General features: G+C 36.7%; 1 protein-coding gene across 3 annotated transcripts in view; it reads left to right on the top strand.

Annotated features, from left to right (window-relative positions):
- Positions 1-18,372, top strand: part of tspan4a (tetraspanin 4a) — a 185,236-nt gene that overhangs the window by 121,673 nt on the left and 45,191 nt on the right. For all 3 annotated transcript variants that reach the window (XM_041986311.1, XM_041986302.1, XM_041986293.1), the window contains one exon: positions 13,149-13,223. In XM_041986311.1, coding sequence (XP_041842245.1) covers positions 13,149-13,223 — 75 coding nt within the window. The remainder of the gene's footprint in view (positions 1-13,148; positions 13,224-18,372) is intronic.

Raw genomic sequence — 18,372 nt, 5'->3', positions numbered from 1 at the left:
GGGGCAGAGCGTTCCAGAGCCTGAGGCCGACTACAGAGAAGGACCCTTCCCCTCTAGTTTTACGTCTCATCTTAGGCACCACGAACTGGGACTGGCCCTCGGACGTCAGAGTGAGTGCTGGAGTGTAAATTTGGAGGCATTCAGTAATGTAGTTGGGGACCAGTCCATTTATAGCTTTAAATGCAAACAAAACAATCTTAAAATAACTTCTACAATATACAGGTAGTCAGTGCAAAGCAGCTAAAATAGGGTTGATGTGTTTGCATTTCCTAGCACCAGTTAAAAGTTGTAACATGGAGTTCTGGACTAAATGCAAATAGAAAAGTGCTTTATTGTAGATGCCTGAGTAAAGAGTGTTGCAGTAGTCCAGACGAGAAGAAATAAAAGCATGCACAACCTCTTCAAATAGATTAAAAGATAAAAACAATTTCACTTTTGATAAAAAATGAAGGTGATAAAAACTTGATATTAAAATGGCATTGACCTGTTTGTCGAGTTTGAAATCACTGTCCATGGTGACGCCAAGGCTGGTGACTTTGGGACAAGCATAATTTTGGAGGGGTCCCAAGTCAGAGAGGGAATTTCCTAACAACAATATCACAGTCTTTTCCTAATTCAGTTTAAAAAAAATCAGCTAATCAAGTATTGATGCCATCAAGACAATTGAGTAGAGGTATCAAGGGGCAGTGGCTGTTTTTGGCAATTGGCATGTAAAAATGGCAGTCGTCAACATAGAAATGATCTTCCTGAGTGTAAGAAGGTACAGGACAAAAAATAATTGGCCCAAGGGTAGACCCCTGAGGGACACCACAGTTCAGAGGAGCAGAAGATGAGGGGTAGTCCCCTAGCCTAACTGAAAAGGATATCCCACTCAGGTAAGATTTAAACCACCTGAGAGCAGGCCCCCTGACACCCACATAGTTCTACAAATAAGATAAAAGAGTTGCATTGTTTACTGTGTCAAAAGCTGCTGTCAGGTCTAAGAGCACTAAAATAGCAGAGCTACCAGAATCAATCTTTAAAAGCAGGTCATTAAAAACCTTAAGAAGTGCAGAGTCAATGCTGCGAAATGCTCTGTAAACTAACTGAAACAGGTCTAATGTGCCATTTGTGTCTAAAAACGGTTGCAGTTGAGCAAGCACACATTTCTCCAGGATCTTAGACAGCAGTGGTAATTTAGAAATGTGCCAACCATAGGGTCAAGGCCAGGTTTTTCATCAGAGGTTCAACAACAGCCTTTTTACAAAAAGTGGGAACAGTACCAGAGACCAAGCTCTTGTTAATTATATCCCTGACAAATGAGCCAATGGTGTCCCAGATCTCTTTAAAAAATCGAGGAGGGACGGGGTTTGTGGGAACATTCTTCTAAGGTGGCAGTGGCACAGGCTCAAATTGACAAAGCAATCAGTGACCTCTGAACCACACAATGAAGAGAGAGATATATTGGTCCTAATAGCAGCAACTTTGTTATTAAAAAATAAGAGAAATTTTTTGCAGGTTTAATTTGCAAACTCTAGTAAAGAGGAAGGAGTAAGGTTAAAAATAGAACTAATTGTTTTAAAAAGAGCACAATGCTTGCTGACATGCGAGATAAAATTAGAGAAATATTTTGTTTTCTCAGCTTTAACAACTGTCTGATAATTCTTCCAGCTTTCTTTAAGAATCGCGAAGGAAACCTCCAGATGGTCCTTTTTCCATCTCCGCTATGCCCTACAACACTCAAGCCGAACTGCGTGCATGGCATCATTGAGCCAAGGCTCCTAAAGAAAAACAGGAGGTCAAACAGGTCAAACATCAGACATGGATTTAAGGGGAGCTACACTATCCAGTACATCAGAACAGGTGGAAATAAAAGAATTCATCAATTGCTCCGTATTCATGGATGCAGTCCATGAGGCAATGTGCCATTCCGGTAAAGAGAGGGTTAAAAGCAGCAGCAGTGTTAGACTTAATAATATGACCATGATGCACGGCCAGCAGTTTTGTGTCCATAGTTTAACTAACATTAAACATGACAAGGCAGTGGTTGGAGAACATGGCATCCTCAACAACAACATTGCCAACAGCAAAACCATAAAACAATACAAGATCTTGCATCTGTGTTGGGCCAGTAACACGTTATGTCAGATTAAAAGCTTCAATCAAGTCCATACACTCTCTGGCCATGGGCTTGGATGTACAACATACATGCACATTAAAATCTCCAATGATCAATCCAGAGGAATTTTGATATGGATTTGTCCAATTTAACAAGAAAAAAAAGAAAAGGTTTAGAAATAAGTACAGGGATATCTTGAAAGTGATAGAGGAACCTTGGCAAAACTGACATTTTGATAAGGTCTACCTTGCCTGCTAAAGACAGAGTTAAAGATGACCATCTCCTAAAATTTTCCTCAACTTTACCAATAGAAGGGAGACAATTTTTAATAAAAGTGTTTGCCAGTGCTTTAGTTATGAAAATGCTTAAATCCTTAAAGCCATTATCCACCCTGTTAAACAGAGATACATTGTCAGGGAGGTCCCCAACTAAGCTGTTCAGTGCAAACAGCTTACTTTTTCCAAGATTCAGCTTATAACTGGATAGTTGGCCAAATTGTTTTAAAATGTCTAAGGATTAGATACATAAAGGAGCAAATCATCAGCATATAGTGATCGCTTGTGTTGAGTTTCATGCCAAAGGATACCTTAAAATCTCTCAGATCTAAGCCATATAGCTCAATGGCTCAATAGCTATGGCAAAAATAGGGAGATAGTGGACCCTGCTGTCTTTTGGTATTGTGAAATTGGAAGAGCGGTGAGGTCATATCGTTCATTTGTACAGATTTTACTGGAGAGGATTATAATAACTTTACCCAAGAGATGAAGCCTGAATCCAAGTCCCACTCCACCCTGTCAAAAGTTTTTTCAACGTCCAGTGACACCACAACTTCTGGAGCTGAACATGTTAAGTATGTTAAAAAGCCTTCTGGTGTGGTGGAGTGAGTGCCTTCTTAACATAAAGCCTGACTGATTCAATGAGATGATTCAGGCAGAGCCTGCTGAAGACAAAGAGCCACGATTTTGGCAAGAATTTTATTGTCTAGATTTACAATGATATGGGTCTAAAACAAAGTAAAGGATCCTTGTCTTTTTCTTAAGAGAAGAGTAATGGTATTGCAATTGAACCAACTTAGGCCTCCTGTAGCACTAGTTAATAGAGATCCAGCTCTGATAATAAAACAACCTCATCATAGCATATCAATGTTCCTCAGAGACATATGGCTAAAATAAAGTCGAGCTAAATTAAACGTTGACAATAATGCCTATTAACAACGTATCAGAGAAAGATACAGCTAACAAATCTGGGTCATTGGTAAAGGTAGTAGCTCCTTCTTTTTTCTCTCCCTCCTCCCTCCTTCAATCTATGAAAAGGCAAATGTCATCTACTCCTGTCCTCTGCCTTGACGAACAGTCATGCTGGATACAGCGATGAGGGCTTGAGTTGGAGAGTGTAGAGCTGATGCATTACCTCCTTGTACTCTGTGTGCTGGCCAGCACTTCAGGGCAACAGTCATCATATATGTAGACTGCTTTGCCTTCCTTCCTTAGTCTGCCTCGCTTTCTATGAGCAGCACAAATTACCATGTCATTGATTTGGAACTTGTGGAAACAGATAAGGACAGCTCCAAATATAACTTCTTAATTGATTTTTGTTTGTTTGTTTGTTTATCATCTCACTAGGTAAAGCTTTATATTTAGACATATAAAAATGACCTGATATTGATGAAAAATAAACATACATTAGAAAAAGGCTCAGTTTAGGATTAAGGGTCACAACATGCTTTCATTAACATTAGTTGTGATATTAGTATTAATAGTATCTTTCTTGTCTGCAGCACTCTCTGTAACCAGACTTTTTCTTTTTATCTAGTTCAGGTTTCAGTCTTTTTTCTTTGAATTTTTACTTTTGCTCTCCCAATTAAATTGACTGCTACTCAAAGGCAAATAATGTGTTTCAAATTTAATTGAACTGAATAGCTGCAGCCTCTTCAGAGGCTGCGAGTAAACTATTGCCATTCAGTTGCAGAATTAACTGTAGATAATTTACAAAGCTTCTCTGGTGATATCTGTTAACTTAGAGTGACAAAGACAGGGCTCTAAGATATTAAAGTTTTGGTCATCTGTTCGTGATAACAATAACTTGGGTTACAAAATTCTGAAATGCACAAAAAATAAAATAAAAGAATAAAAAAATTTTACCAAACAGGATCTGAAGAGGACTATTTAAACCCACCAGAACCAGAACATTTAGTTAATTCAAGGTTCAGATGCTTCTTTCTAATTTTTTTGTGGTTAATTACCTTAATAGAGAACATAGTGTTATGCAATATACTTCAACGATAAACAGTTGTAAATATGCATTCAAAAGTTTAATGATATCTAATTAAATTTACCAATAAAGGTTATCCTGCAATTTTGGTGCATTCTGACATTATAAAAAGCGGAATATCCCATTGGAAGTGGTATATATATCCATATATATCTATATCTATCTATATATATGCATGTATATCTATCTCTATCTATATATATGTACAGTATGTATATCTATCTATCTATCTCTCTCTCTCTATATATATATATATATATATATATATAGAGAGAGAGAGATGTAGCCATGTTCTACTGTGCTTATTGTAAAATTTTTTGTTCTTTGTTTAATGGTAACAAAAAGAGAAAAATGTTGGAAAGAAAATTTATTTATCATAGATTGAACAATCTTGTTGTGATCTTTTGAGTCCATGTAAAAACAATTAGCAACCAGTAAAACCATTTAAAGTGTAACTACACCCACTACTTTTTGCGTAACTCCACCCACTGCCAAATTTTGACAAGTGCCTGAAACTGCAAGGGTTGGGGTGTGGGGTGATCAGGGAGGGAGAGAGGGAGGGTTGGGATATATAGGCAGAAATGATTAACAGACAGCAACTCAGCGCACTGGCAAGATTCAAAGATTCACAAAGCACCTACGCCACAGAGTGGTAATTGAGGTGGAAGACTTTTCCCCTCTGAATTCCCTCAGCTATACAAGAATGAGGTGGTCCTGAACCATGTCAGTCAGAGCTGTTAGCGCTGGTCTGTTAACAGCTCCAGCAGTTCTGGAAAACTGTGACGACTCGCTGCAGGTTTTACCAGCTGCTGGAAGTGCTCCTGTAAGTTGCCACTGCTACAATTTGAGTTGCAGTCTGTCAGAACCAGATGAGGATCAGTAGGTAAAGAATAAAGCCTGTGTTGCACCATGAAAAATAAAACCTGGTTTAACCTTGTAGGGGGTGTTATGGGCATTTTTGGCCCAAGTTTTTTTAAAGAAAATAAAAATTTATAAATTTTATCAACATAATAGGTGGTTTTCATCACAATTATGTAATACTATGTTATTTACAGCTCAAAAAACACATTTTAGGGTGCACTACTACTTTAAGTCTGGGACTTACCCGTCATTTTCAACGGGTGCATGTGCGCCACATTACTGCTGTGCCACGGTTTTATTTCGTGGTCCGTGGTACATCAATCCAAACTATGAAAGTGTCGGACGTAAAGAACCCCACGAGTGCAGTCCGCCTAGCTAGATCGAAGAAATCACAAAATAACAGGAGAATTGGAGAATCTTGTGATTCTGCACTTCCAGGATAAACGTCTCATTCTCCATGATTTAAAAAAAAAAACACACACACTGACTGGTTAATGATGTAATGTTTGCATGGTTCAGCAGCACAAATCTGCACGGGGGCTGAACACCTGAAGCTTTTACATTGCTCCTGTGTCTGATTTCCTGTCTGCCCCTATTTGAACGGCAGAGTTTGATGCAGAGATTGATTCTGGGTGCGTGCTCCATCAAAAATAGATTTAGCGTGTAAATTTACCAGAGAGTCGCGACAAGGCGCTTCTGGGATGCTTCTGAGATGCGTTGTGGCGCACCCAGTGGGAACCAAACCACTGCCTAAAATGACAACGAAACTGACCACAGCGCAAACGCACCTGGTGGAAATGAAGAGTTAGTCGCTACCAAATAGGTGGAGTGAAGATGCAAACATAAAGCCCAAACAGGTTCCAATTCAAAACCTTCATTTTTTGACAAAAAAAATGTTTTCTACATTTTAATTCTGCCCATTACAGGGCATGGTGGGAATATTTTGTTAGTTGTTGTTATTTTATGGGTTTATATGCAAATCTGTCTCCAAATGTGTAATAACAAATATTTAGTTATTTTTCAGCCTGTACAGGAGGATGGTGAAGTATATCTGACTGAATTTGACTGTTTACAGGATTAAAATCAACCACATGTTGAGTTCTTCATAAATGACTATTTGTCTCATAAATATATTTTTTGACTGTTGTATTTAAGTCAAAAACATGTGATAGAGAAATGTTTTTAAAGGAAAGCAGCCTTTACCTGCAGAGTATTGACTGGCTATGACATCATAACAGATTTTAGGCTAAATCCAATATCTTACCCTTTTCAGTTGAAATTATGAGTCATTTAAAGGTGCTAAATGACTCCAGAAATGCCACTTTCAGCAGTGTAATGGGTAATTAACTTCATGTTTTACACCATTAAGTGAAGACAGTCAATACCAGAGCAAGTTGGAGGGCACAGAGGAGGTGTGGTGGGACTGTGACCAATACTGCCCTCAAATTAGACCAAAAGGTGACATCACTGCTGTGAAAATGAATTTTAGAGGCTGTAAAAATGATTAAACCCACAATGTGTCATCACCTCTAAAGTTTCCCTCTATATGCTTAAGACTGTGAGAGTCAAAAGATATTCATTTTGGAGCCACTCCTGAACGCTGCACCTGACATGACTGCTTCACTGATCTTACTGGTTTGTAATAATACAAAGAGCCTCAGTGGCTTTCAAATTTGTAAATGAACAAATCAATACTGACCCCAAGATTCCTTATCAAATCCTTCTGATAAGGAATAAATTGCTACTAAAAAAAGAAACAGTATAAGTGTATGCACAGATGTCGGTTGACTCTGCTGTATGAATTTCCAGAATGCATGAAATCTACATTTAGGCTAATAAAGCTGCTGCTCTTCAGATTTAAAGCTTACCTAAATGTAAATATTGCAACACAGAATAAATAGCAAAGTCCCCAGTGACTGCAGCACTGCTGTCGGTGCTGTGAACCACCGTTTGGTACTAAAATACAAAAACTGCAGTCTGGTTTTCCAGTGTCAGTGTCCTGCAGCTTAATGTTTCTCCCAGTAGGCATCAGTTAGAAATAGACCAGCTGTGGCTCATTAACTCTCATCGAACAAAAACTCTAATGGAACCAAAACCTGCAGGATACTAGTTCACCACAACTGGAATTGAGTGCTTTAAATGGACCAGTTGTGTGTGTTGTATCTCCTCTGCTACACTGACATGATTATATACCTCATTACATTTGTTACTTCTGTCTGAAGTAGGACCTCGCAAGTAGTTTAAATTCTAGGGAAAAATCCCTGTACTGCTTTTCTTGTATTAGTGTTATATAGTGTGATAATTCAGTCTGCTGCTCAGTGTCACACCAGACCCGGCATTATAGAAAAGAAATAGAAATTATAAGAGAAGATGCAGGTCTCTTCAGCAAAAAAGAAACCAGTCCTGCTTTTTAAAGGCTGCATACTGATCAAGGTAAGATTTCTAGGTATTAAAGCAGCAATCTTTTGAGATGAAAAACTGTTACCATGTGTGACCGTCTACTACAGAGTAGATAGAGGGGAGATAGATGTACTGAAGTACTACTTTACTTTATTTGAAAGGTTGTTTCAAAAACTTATGAATACTGTAGGAAGTCATCCAAATCCAATCTTTATTCTTTATTTACACCCTGGTCAGGTTTGCTAGTCAATTGCAGGGCCAACATAGAGAGACACAAACATATATACACGCATACACACACACACAAATGCACACATGCACACACAGACACACACACATATATATATATATATATATATATATATATATATATATATATATATATATATATATATATATGTATTAATATTAACCAACTAAATACAGCGGTTTCGAAATACTCAAGCCAATTTTACACCTTTCTTAAAATATTATTGAAGCAAATTGCATTTTACTGCCATACATTATCCTTTTGCATCCAGCTCAGAGAAAAAAAGTTAAATTCATTAAAAGAAAAGAGTATTACAATGGGCCAGTTTGTTTTTCAGGTGTAGGTGAGTATCAGTAATCATTCTTAAGAATGTCCCCTTACTCTGTGTTACACATGGCTTGAAGTACATATTCAGGAAAACACTGAAAGAAACCTTAAACGATTTAAAAGTACTTTTTGAGGCTTTTTTACATGCTCAATTTTAAGATCAAGATTAAGATTTTAAGATCGATCAATGCACTTAAAATAAATAATAAAAAAAAAACAAACAAAAAAAGAAACAACTTTGTGTTGAATTTGCCTGTTGAGATACAGCCAGCAAAGTTAGAAGATAGCTGGTGTAGAAAAATAAATACTGAGCAGCTTAAGAGCCACATGTTTTATTCAAAAGCTGTTTAAGAACCAGAGCCAAGAGGAGAGTGTGTAATGGTGGCCAAAAATCTAAAAAGATGCTCCAATTCTGCTAATAGCTTGGTCCAAAATCACTGTGTGCATCTTTGATTCTTAGTCAATGACTTAAGCTGGCTTAGTGTTGGGCATAATTGCTATTTTCAACTGTCAGAGGAATAGTAACCAAAACAAACAAACAAACAAATAAACAAACAAACAAACAAACAAACAAACAAACAAACAAGCAAAAAGACCAGAATTTGCATTATAATGACACAACCACTGGCCATTATATGTCAAGTTATGATTTATCTATTGGCAGGGTAAACAACGTGATAACTGCTCCTGTAGCAACCAGATGGTTGCTAAACTTGTTTTGGACATAATATGCCTTCAAGCAGCAAAAATGAAAGCCTAACTATATGCACTGCAGTTTAAGTACCCATACCAACTCAGATCTGTCTTGGCTTTTGACCTTTATTACTCATAGTAAATTTCTTTTAGTGTGGTATTACAAGAAATGCAGAAAGTCATTACAGAAAGTCAGACATGGCTTTTTAAGTTTGCCACCTTGTTCCTGTCAATGTAAGAACTATAGTATATCAGTAAAAGTGATTTCTGAAGTACAGATATTTGGAGTTTGAGTAAAACTGAAGTGTCCACTTGGCTATTGACATTTTTAACTTCTCTAATGATTTCCTCAGTTTCCAGTGTTGGATTTCTTAAATCCACAGTGAAGCATATTTCCTCAGTTAAAATGCAAACTTAAAAACGTCCTCCTCATTGGGTGGAGGTACACAGTGCAGAACACAATGTTCAGACAAGTAAGCCTGACAGAACAGTAGAAATTGATTTCAGAGCGCATTTGAAAGCACATCTTAAAAACATTGCAAGTGAGTGAAATACACAACATCTTTATTCTGCTGTTGCTTTGTTATAGTCATTTTCTTTCCTTCCAGCTTTGCCACACAGATTTTACCCTTTTGACACAAAGTGACTCATTCACGTAGATGCTGCCAAACAGACCTTGGGGCTACTGACAGACCTGCTCAATGCCAGTCCTGGGAGCTACCAACACTCATATCCACTGTCAAAGAAACATCTGGCATACACAGAGGACATGACACAATGACACACACACAAATATATATATATATATATATATATATATATATATATATATATATATATAAGCGTTTGGTCTGCTTTAAATAAACCCTGGTCCACCTCCACTGAAAGTATAATTGTTTACGAGTAGTGTGGGTGCTCAGTCACACTGGTTTGGACCAAACAAGTAAACTCTGGTTTGTTTGAAAACCGAGGTCTCGTTTAATTTGTAAGCGTACCCTGGTGCAGTGTGCTTACAGTGTGGAAGCAAACAGACCATCCAGTGAACCAAAGAGAGGATGTGATGTAAAATGCATCATAGCACAACAAGCTGGATAGCTTACTGTCTCTCCTGCTGCTCATCCCAAGCAGCTTCTTGTGAAAACAATGTTACGTTTGAACACCAAAGTAAAAACATAAACCCCAAGACGGCATCAATTTGGTATTGCTCCATTCTTTACTTGTGGGGAATCGGTTGGCTATAGAAGGGGAAGGATTTCCGGTTTTGGTCTTGGCCAAATTTTCTTCTTCATCCAGCTTTTTTTCCCGTCTTGGCCAGTCATAATGTTTTTGGGAATATCACCCCTCGGGAGCAGTTTTAACTGCATGATGCTGGCCAGGCAGATTGGTCCTCTTGAGTAATAAGCAGTGTGAAAGCAAACCAAACCAAAGTAAGGTGTGGGATTTTTCTGGATTCCCCGCCCAATCAAACTGAGTCCCCCAGATGAATGAGTTGAAAAGGATAGAGATGGAGCAGAAGATGAAGGAGGATCAGAATAAAATTGACCTCTATCCTACACATTTCCGAAGCTGTTGCTGCCCAGCAGCATCATGCAGCTAAGAAACTGCACTATGCAAACTTTCACTGGGACGCAGCATGACAATGCAGCTGAGTTTTGCTTTGCGCATGAGTCACATACTAGCAAACAGATGTGCATCATGTGAGCCATGTCTGATTTAGCAAAGAAACATTAGAAGACATTATCGGAGGAAGAGAGGAAATAAAAGAGAGCAAGACAGAGCAAGAGATAAGACAAGCATCAATATAAGACAGTTTTTTCTTTTACTGTCTGGGGAGAGCTCACAGTACAGGTAGGATGCAAGATGGATGCCGAATTAATTGGCAATAAGGGAGACGTCACTGAGAAAATGGCATTGTTAAGTAGTGCATCTTTAACAAAAACTCAAGAAGCAAAACATCAGGCCAGATTTGTCCAACTCTAAGCACACAGTCAGGCTCACACTTTTTGCAAAACACTACACACAGTTTAGAATAATACAAAATAAACCTGTAAATACCGTTTAACAGAAACATATGATGTCACTTCACTGCCATTTCAAAACACTGACTTTCAAATTTACCACATTAGTGAGTCAGTGGGTTGAACAGCCACCACAAATGGACACACATCAAAATAAAATACATTATTGGCACAAGGCTATTGTCATGATACCAGAGTATCATGGAGGTAATATTCCTCTTTGTGCTGCCTTCAGACAGATTGGGGTCCTGCACCACCACACATCCCAACTCTGCTCTGACTCTCCTCATTTTCAGACAGATTACACAATACCATCATAGCAGCATATGAAATGGGCCAGATGTAATACAATGTGACTTTCCAACATTTTCCACATTTTAAATTTATAAAACGGGTTAATCAGCATTCACAATTTGACCCCTCCCACATCTACTTCTGTCCTAAACCCCATCTACAAGTTTTTCTCAGATTTTTAATCTCCAGGCATGTTTCCAACCATGGAGGAGGGCCTGTGATGAAATTGATTCAGCCCTGCTACAAAATTGATTTGACATTCAAACGGGTTCTTCATGTTGTCTCACCAGTGAGAATATAGATTACAGCATAAGCTATGTCCCATGACCAGATCCAACCAGGTGAAGACATAGCTTTGTTTATTTTTTTCCCTATAGTAACTGTAAACCAAGCATTCATGCTTTTCCTCATTTACTTGTGGTGTGTCCATATAAACAACTGTATATATGAAGTGAGCACCCTCTGAGCTTTTTAGCTGGAATACTGACTTTGTTTGTAAGATGCTAGCACTGTTTGGGTTACGTATCGCCTTAAAAGGCACCTGCAAGATGACAGTGCACATGGACACAATTTTGAAGTTGACTATAGAGCAGTCATTGCTGCTGCTAAAGCCACTGGATCCACTTAGGGATGAAAATATGTCTGAACATGTCTGGTTTATTTCTAGTTTATGACTGAAAAAATGTTGGCCATTGATGGTCACCGTCCTTTCAGTGGTGGTATTTGAAGTGATTTTTGTCCATTTTTACAAAAAGATGTCAGTAATTCTCACACTTTGTGGGTCTAAGTGCTTGAATCCTTAAGAAAGCAAAAAATAATTTTAGGTTTATCATGGTTATTATAACTCATTCAAAAAGATTTAGATCATATAACTTGTGTATGCAATTTGACAATAAGATGCATTAAAAAAATATCATATTGATGATTGTTTCATTTAATAGAGGTGTGCTGCTACTTGTGGAAGTTGTGTCAACTATGTTCAGTGTTTTGTCAAAATGGGAATTGTTTTAAAATAATAATAAAAATAACTTTGTAACACGATGGACAAAATTCATTAATATTAACTTTTTTAAATGTTTGATTCCAGAGCTTCCCTTTCAGTAAGCGTCCTGGTTGGTTGTGCAGGGGAGATCTCTAAGCTAATACAAAATATTTGACCAAATTGAGAACAACTGATATATCAGTCATCAAAATGGCATCTCTGAAAAGATCAACAACACCTTCCTTTGAGACCTTGATTTGGCAGGACTAAAAAAAAAAGCTAGCAGTCATGTATAAAAATGCAGCTCAGTGCTGATGAGATCATCTAGAGACTTCTACTGATAATTAAGTAAATGCATGGAGTTCATTTTGTGACCGTCTGGAAAACTGCAACATTGTCTAAATATTTCTCTCCACTGTGATGCTGACGGACTTTTCTCTCTGTGTGAATCTTATGCCAGTCTTAGCATAGCAGCTGATGGATGAGCTCGTAACTGTTTTAAGCACTCAAATGGGCCCACAGGAAGAAGATGTATTACCCATCAAGAAGCTCACTCTCGGCGCTATACAGAGAAGAGGATAGGTGGGGATGGGTAGGGAATAAAATGTGGCTGCTTTCACAAATTCAAAAGAAGATGGAGGAAAACTGTAAATCAGCTCCCAGAGTCTGTCCTGCTTGCTTTGATAGTCACACCTCTTCATTTCTCTGCTCTCTTGACCTGTCAGAAACAGCCCATCTGAACAATGCATGGTTATTTCTCTCTTTTTGCCAACTCTTTCTCCTTGACACTTTCTTTTCATAGGTTTTACTTCCACTCTTTAACAGATTTAGTTTTCTTTTTAACAATAATACATCATTCTTACTACACAGACAAGATGCCCATTATTCCCTTGTGAGTTTTCTCTTACTGCGCTGATAAATAGTGTGTTAAATTACTTTGTCTTCTCTTCACAGTTCTTCATCTTCCTCCTGCTCATCTTTTTTCTGGAAATCCTGTCCATCATGCTTTTTTTCATATACCAAGATGAGGTAAGACACCTTGATGACTCTCATGTTAAACTCAGTTATTTTCTCCACCTGCAAATGAGAGGAAATTTGCTTCGGAAACGAAGTGAATGAGTCATCCTTCTAAGTTACATTCAAAATCCCTTTGCATTAAAAGGTTATGTTTCATTCCATCTGTCTTCATTTTAATTAAGAATATGAGGGCTGTGGTTTGGATTACTTATAAAAAAAAGATCAAACAAAACATTGATGTTCAGTATTTCAAACAGCAGACCCAAAAAGTAATGTGAAACCACAGATAAGGACTCTTATTTGTCCATGAATATCTATCAAACACAAAATAAGTATCATCTTTATAAACTTGGTGAGATTATCTTGACACTGTAAGGCATAACATACCAAAACAAGTCACAGCTGATTATTATGGATTAATCAAATATTTGAATTATAAGCAAGTTTCTCCCAAATAAAAAAAGCCTTCCTTGAAGGGCCTTAAAGATTATTTGTGGTATCTTAAAGCAGGAATTAGAGAACTGCTTTGATGATTACAAATTTTATTCTAAACAAAGAATAAAGAATCCACATTATGTATTGTTGCTCTAATCAAAATAAACTGCAGTTAAACACTATCAACAACTGTGAGGAAATGCCATTGTCCAACTCAGTGACTGATCCTTTCATTTTTATTTCCATTGTAGAGTAAGCTATTTTTTTCAATTATGTAATGCAATAAGAAGTAATTAGTTAGGATTATAGATTTGTCCTGTGTGTTAAACCACCAGACAGCACAGATGACACTGTAACGACATGCTCTCATCACCAAGTTCAATTAAAAATCATTGTAAATCTCTTGGAAACAAGACATCGTAATGTTTTTATTATTATCTTTATTCAATTCCTTATCAGTGGGGTCTTTGGATGTGCTCATAGCTGAACACAAGATGACAAGAGAGATTTTCTTTGTAAGGCCTATTGTTTAATCAATGAATGACAACACATATCATGACTGTAATAAACTTTAACAAAGTTTAAACTCTTAATCAGCATTATCATCTAACTTTCTTTTGAACATAAATTCGACATCTATTCTGGCCTGATTTCATAATTTTTTTTAATAATTTAATAGTGAAATTGGGCTTTTAAAGCTATATAGTTTAGGGTGGTGCATTGTTTTATCACTTCAAAGTTGTTCTTTCTTTCAATATTTCATGATTTGAAAGTTGTATACAGGTTAATTGCCAAGCAGAATCTGTCAAGGTTAGTATTTAGTAATCCTTCTTTTGAAAGTATCACAGCTCTGTAATGCTTTTTATAACAGCTGAGAGTCTTTCAATTCCTATTTAGAAGATTTGTTACTCACCACCTTTCCAAAACGTTGATCTGTTAGAGCCTGACTGCTCTGCATGCACTGTACTTTTGACGTCCTTGCACATTTTTGCAATGGTTACTGACACTAAGAGAGCAACTGGTAAAATCTTCAACTTTAGGTAGTCCATTGTGTGTTTTGAGGTGTGTTTAGAATGATTATACTGATGTAGAAGTAACCCTGTTTTTTATCTTTAACTTTTGCCCAGATAGTGGGATGTTTACCTCCAAAGGTGCTGATGTTCAATTGCTTCAATTCTTTATTTCACCAGTAAATATTCCCTCTGAAACTTGCTCTAACTGAAGCCAAATGCACGATCAATTCAAACTCATACAACCTGCAGAAATCCTGGACAATTTTCTTCAAACCTTTGCAGCAATGTAGCCTTTTGCTTAAAACATCAAACAACAAAAAAGTACTTTCAATGAAGTCTGTTTAGATATTTATTTGCAAACTTTTTTGTGAATTCTCTAACGTGAGATTTGTGCATGTTTGTGAAATTATGGTGTGGCTGCAGAGAATAATGCTACAACACTCTAATCTCTGGCAAATCTTAGTAGACATCTTATGCTGTCAATCAAGGATTTTAATTAGCCTTCCTTGCTACTATTAACAGCTCTTTTGGAAAGTATTAATAGCCTTTCAGACCTAAACTTAACCCTCGCTGTTTGAATTAGCTGGTATTTCTTAATTACATTACAAACTGGGGGAAAAAAAACACCTGAAACACCATCTTCTAAAAGCTTTGCTTTGCCTTGTGGGCATCAATTATTTTAATATCCAGAATGATGGGCAGCTGTTTGAGGGATACAATAGCCTTGAAATCTGCATTACCTGGTCTGTAGAACTAGTCCAAACAGGCTAAACATACTTGTCTGAGATCTTGGTAAAGGGTATCATGAACTCACATTTTTTGGAGTGTCTCAACTTTTGTTGTGTACTTTTTTTCTTTTGTTCTTATAAATCTTAAAAAATTTAAAGGAATGTTTCATCCTAAGTTTAGTTAATTTTCTATTGACTTAGCGATTGATCAACCAATTTTAATCTGGGGAATCAAGAATTATCCAGAACTGCATGTAATTTTAGGTATATAACCATAGCCCAGCTAAGTGGATGCAGAGAATAAGATTGCTTCATAAATCACTGGGAAATTTACAGCTACCTCTGTTACATTATTCATGTGATGAGACAAAGACTGTTATCCCCAAAGACTTAGGCCAGTGCTAACCCTGAAAGTAATTCCTTTATTTATATTTTGGTAAATAAAAGCCTGCTTTGATATTTATACTTCTTTCTCTTTGAATTATGTTTGCGACCATAAACCTTGGACCTGCATTTGTTCTGGCTTTTATCTCTTTGCTATTATAATTCTTTCATGAGTATATAAATTGCCTAATGTGTTGCATTTCCTTTGCCATTTGTCTTTGGTGGTGTAACCTACTTTAGTATTTCTGTAGATGCTAACACTATAGGGCTTTCATCCAATCAACATTGCTCTGTTCTGCTTTTAGTGAATCTTGTTTTTGTAACACATAACCTTTCTCTTAGTATCTGCGCTGCTTGAGTTTTAGTGTACTCCATTTTTCAGCCAATGATTAATTCTGCTTTTTCTACCCTGGAGGTGATACATGACAGAAAACAGTAAAAAGTAAGGGATGGTCTAGATCAGGGCTACTCAATTCGGTCCTACGAGGGCCGCAATCCAGCAGGTTTTCCATGTATCCCTGCACCAACACACCTGAGTCAAATTAGGTGGCTCTAACAGCCAATCAGGTTCTACACAATGACTCATTAATTTGAGATGTTATGTGGAGCTGGTGCACTGTGTGAAATCATCTGCAACAAAGAATGAATGTCCATTTCTAGGATATGTATATTTTTCCCCAAAACACCAGGGAACTAAAAAGTTAGTTTGTTCTGCTTTGAAAATAGCTTAAAGTAAAAGGTTTCATGTAATGAAATATCTATTAAACACTATGGTTAACTTTATACTTTGTCTGTTTGCACAGCAAAGCTCAAAATTAGTTGTGACATTCATTCATTTTTCTTTGGCTTTATGAAAATGAAGTGAAAAAAATGATTCTGTCACAGATTAACATGCTTAAACTTAAACATCTTGGAAATGATCACTGTCATGCCAGAAGCAATCTCATGATTTATATATGGATGTTGTTTCAACCTATGACTTCAACAGATAGAAATGACAAGTGTCAGAAAACAGAAAAGAAGCTCCTCTGCATCTTGTAGCATAAGCATCAGTGTTCCAATCAAAAAAAGCCAATTAGTCATTTGTTTGTATCCTTTAATGTAATCCATAGTAGCATACTCTAAACTGCTGCCCCTGCACAAGACAAGAGGATAAATATGACACGTATATGCATTTCTTCATGCTGCTTTAAAGTGTTTCTCTTAACAAGCTGCAAAATCCTCCTAAGGAGAAAGGAGGAATTGCATAATCATGAGCAGCACTTTCAACTATGCAATGCAAATTTGATATCCACACATAATTTTTTTTTCTTCTCACTGCTGGCTTGTGTTCAGTCAATAAAATCAATAAAAAAACACTTAACTAGATAATCATTATCACTTCCTTTTTGGTTTTAAGCAATAACATTCCTTGGTTAGGGCTAGAAATCAAAACAATACAATAGGTTAAAAATATCATCGTCAGGGCTAAGGCAGAATCATTGTACTACTCCCCTGTTACTTCAGTGAAAGTTATTATGATCATTCACATGCAGTTTCTTTTACAAACACTCCAAGGTGCATATTCTTAGACAATATCTAAAGAACATTACTGCCCACATGAACAAATCATACACGCTGTTGTTTGGGGAAAGCAGTCTTAATTAAAGAACTATGAAAAAAACAAAATCCCCTTAGTGGTTTGAACATGACTAATACAAACCCAAACAACATTAAAAAAATCTGTATATATTTATATATTTTTTTTCTTTTTAGCCGCTGTTGTGTTTAGAGGTCAACATTAGTTCTGGGAAGGTAGAAGACATCTAACCCCAAGAGAAGTAAAAGAAAAATTTAATAAAAAATAAAAAAGATATATAGAGTAGTTAGAGATTTTTTTCCCCCAAAGCAGCTCTACTATTATTACAGCTACAACTTATAATGATGGTATTGATCGCATTCTGCATTTGAAATTTGATCTTCTTGTCTGTAAAGAAAATACTGCTAGTTTTATACCTTGAGATAATCAAGCCAATTAATTTATTCTATTAATAAATAAAAAAATAATCAATGTGGAATAATAAATCATGGCATCAGCAGTTAATATTAATCTTGTGTCCTTGTGATATTATTGATGATTTTGGCCTTTCATTGACTCGTTGAATGAAACAAAGATCTCTTGGTATTGCTCATCTCATAAAGGCATATATCTAACTCAAGGCGAAGTGGTAACAATTAGATACTGAATAGTGCATTTTTATCATCAAATACACCTTAAAGCAATCCAAAAACATCCACTTTTATCTTGACTCTGTCATTCTGTAGTTCATTCCAGAGATCTAGTAGTGCTGAGTGTTGTGAGCAAAAGATTAAACGCAGAGTATCTATGAAAGAATTCCCAGAGGAAATTTATTTCTTATTTTAACATCAGACATTTTTAATAGACTTTTAAGCCAGATGAAAATCACAAAACAAGCATAAAGCTACTTTTTGAAATAAGGGATAATTTTCAGGATAACATTGATTTCTATCTTCTAGATTCCTGCTTGCTTTTGAAAGCCAGTTCTTATCTGTGATTATCAGGACCAGCTACCGTTCACCTCCTCCATTGCCATGATAACA

Source organism: Melanotaenia boesemani, chromosome 1 (genome assembly GCF_017639745.1).
Source record: "Melanotaenia boesemani isolate fMelBoe1 chromosome 1, fMelBoe1.pri, whole genome shotgun sequence".
Classification (NCBI taxonomy): domain Eukaryota; kingdom Metazoa; phylum Chordata; class Actinopteri; order Atheriniformes; family Melanotaeniidae; genus Melanotaenia; species Melanotaenia boesemani.
The sequence above is the reverse complement of the archived record's forward strand: the minus strand, read 5'-3'. Positions and strand labels throughout refer to the sequence as shown.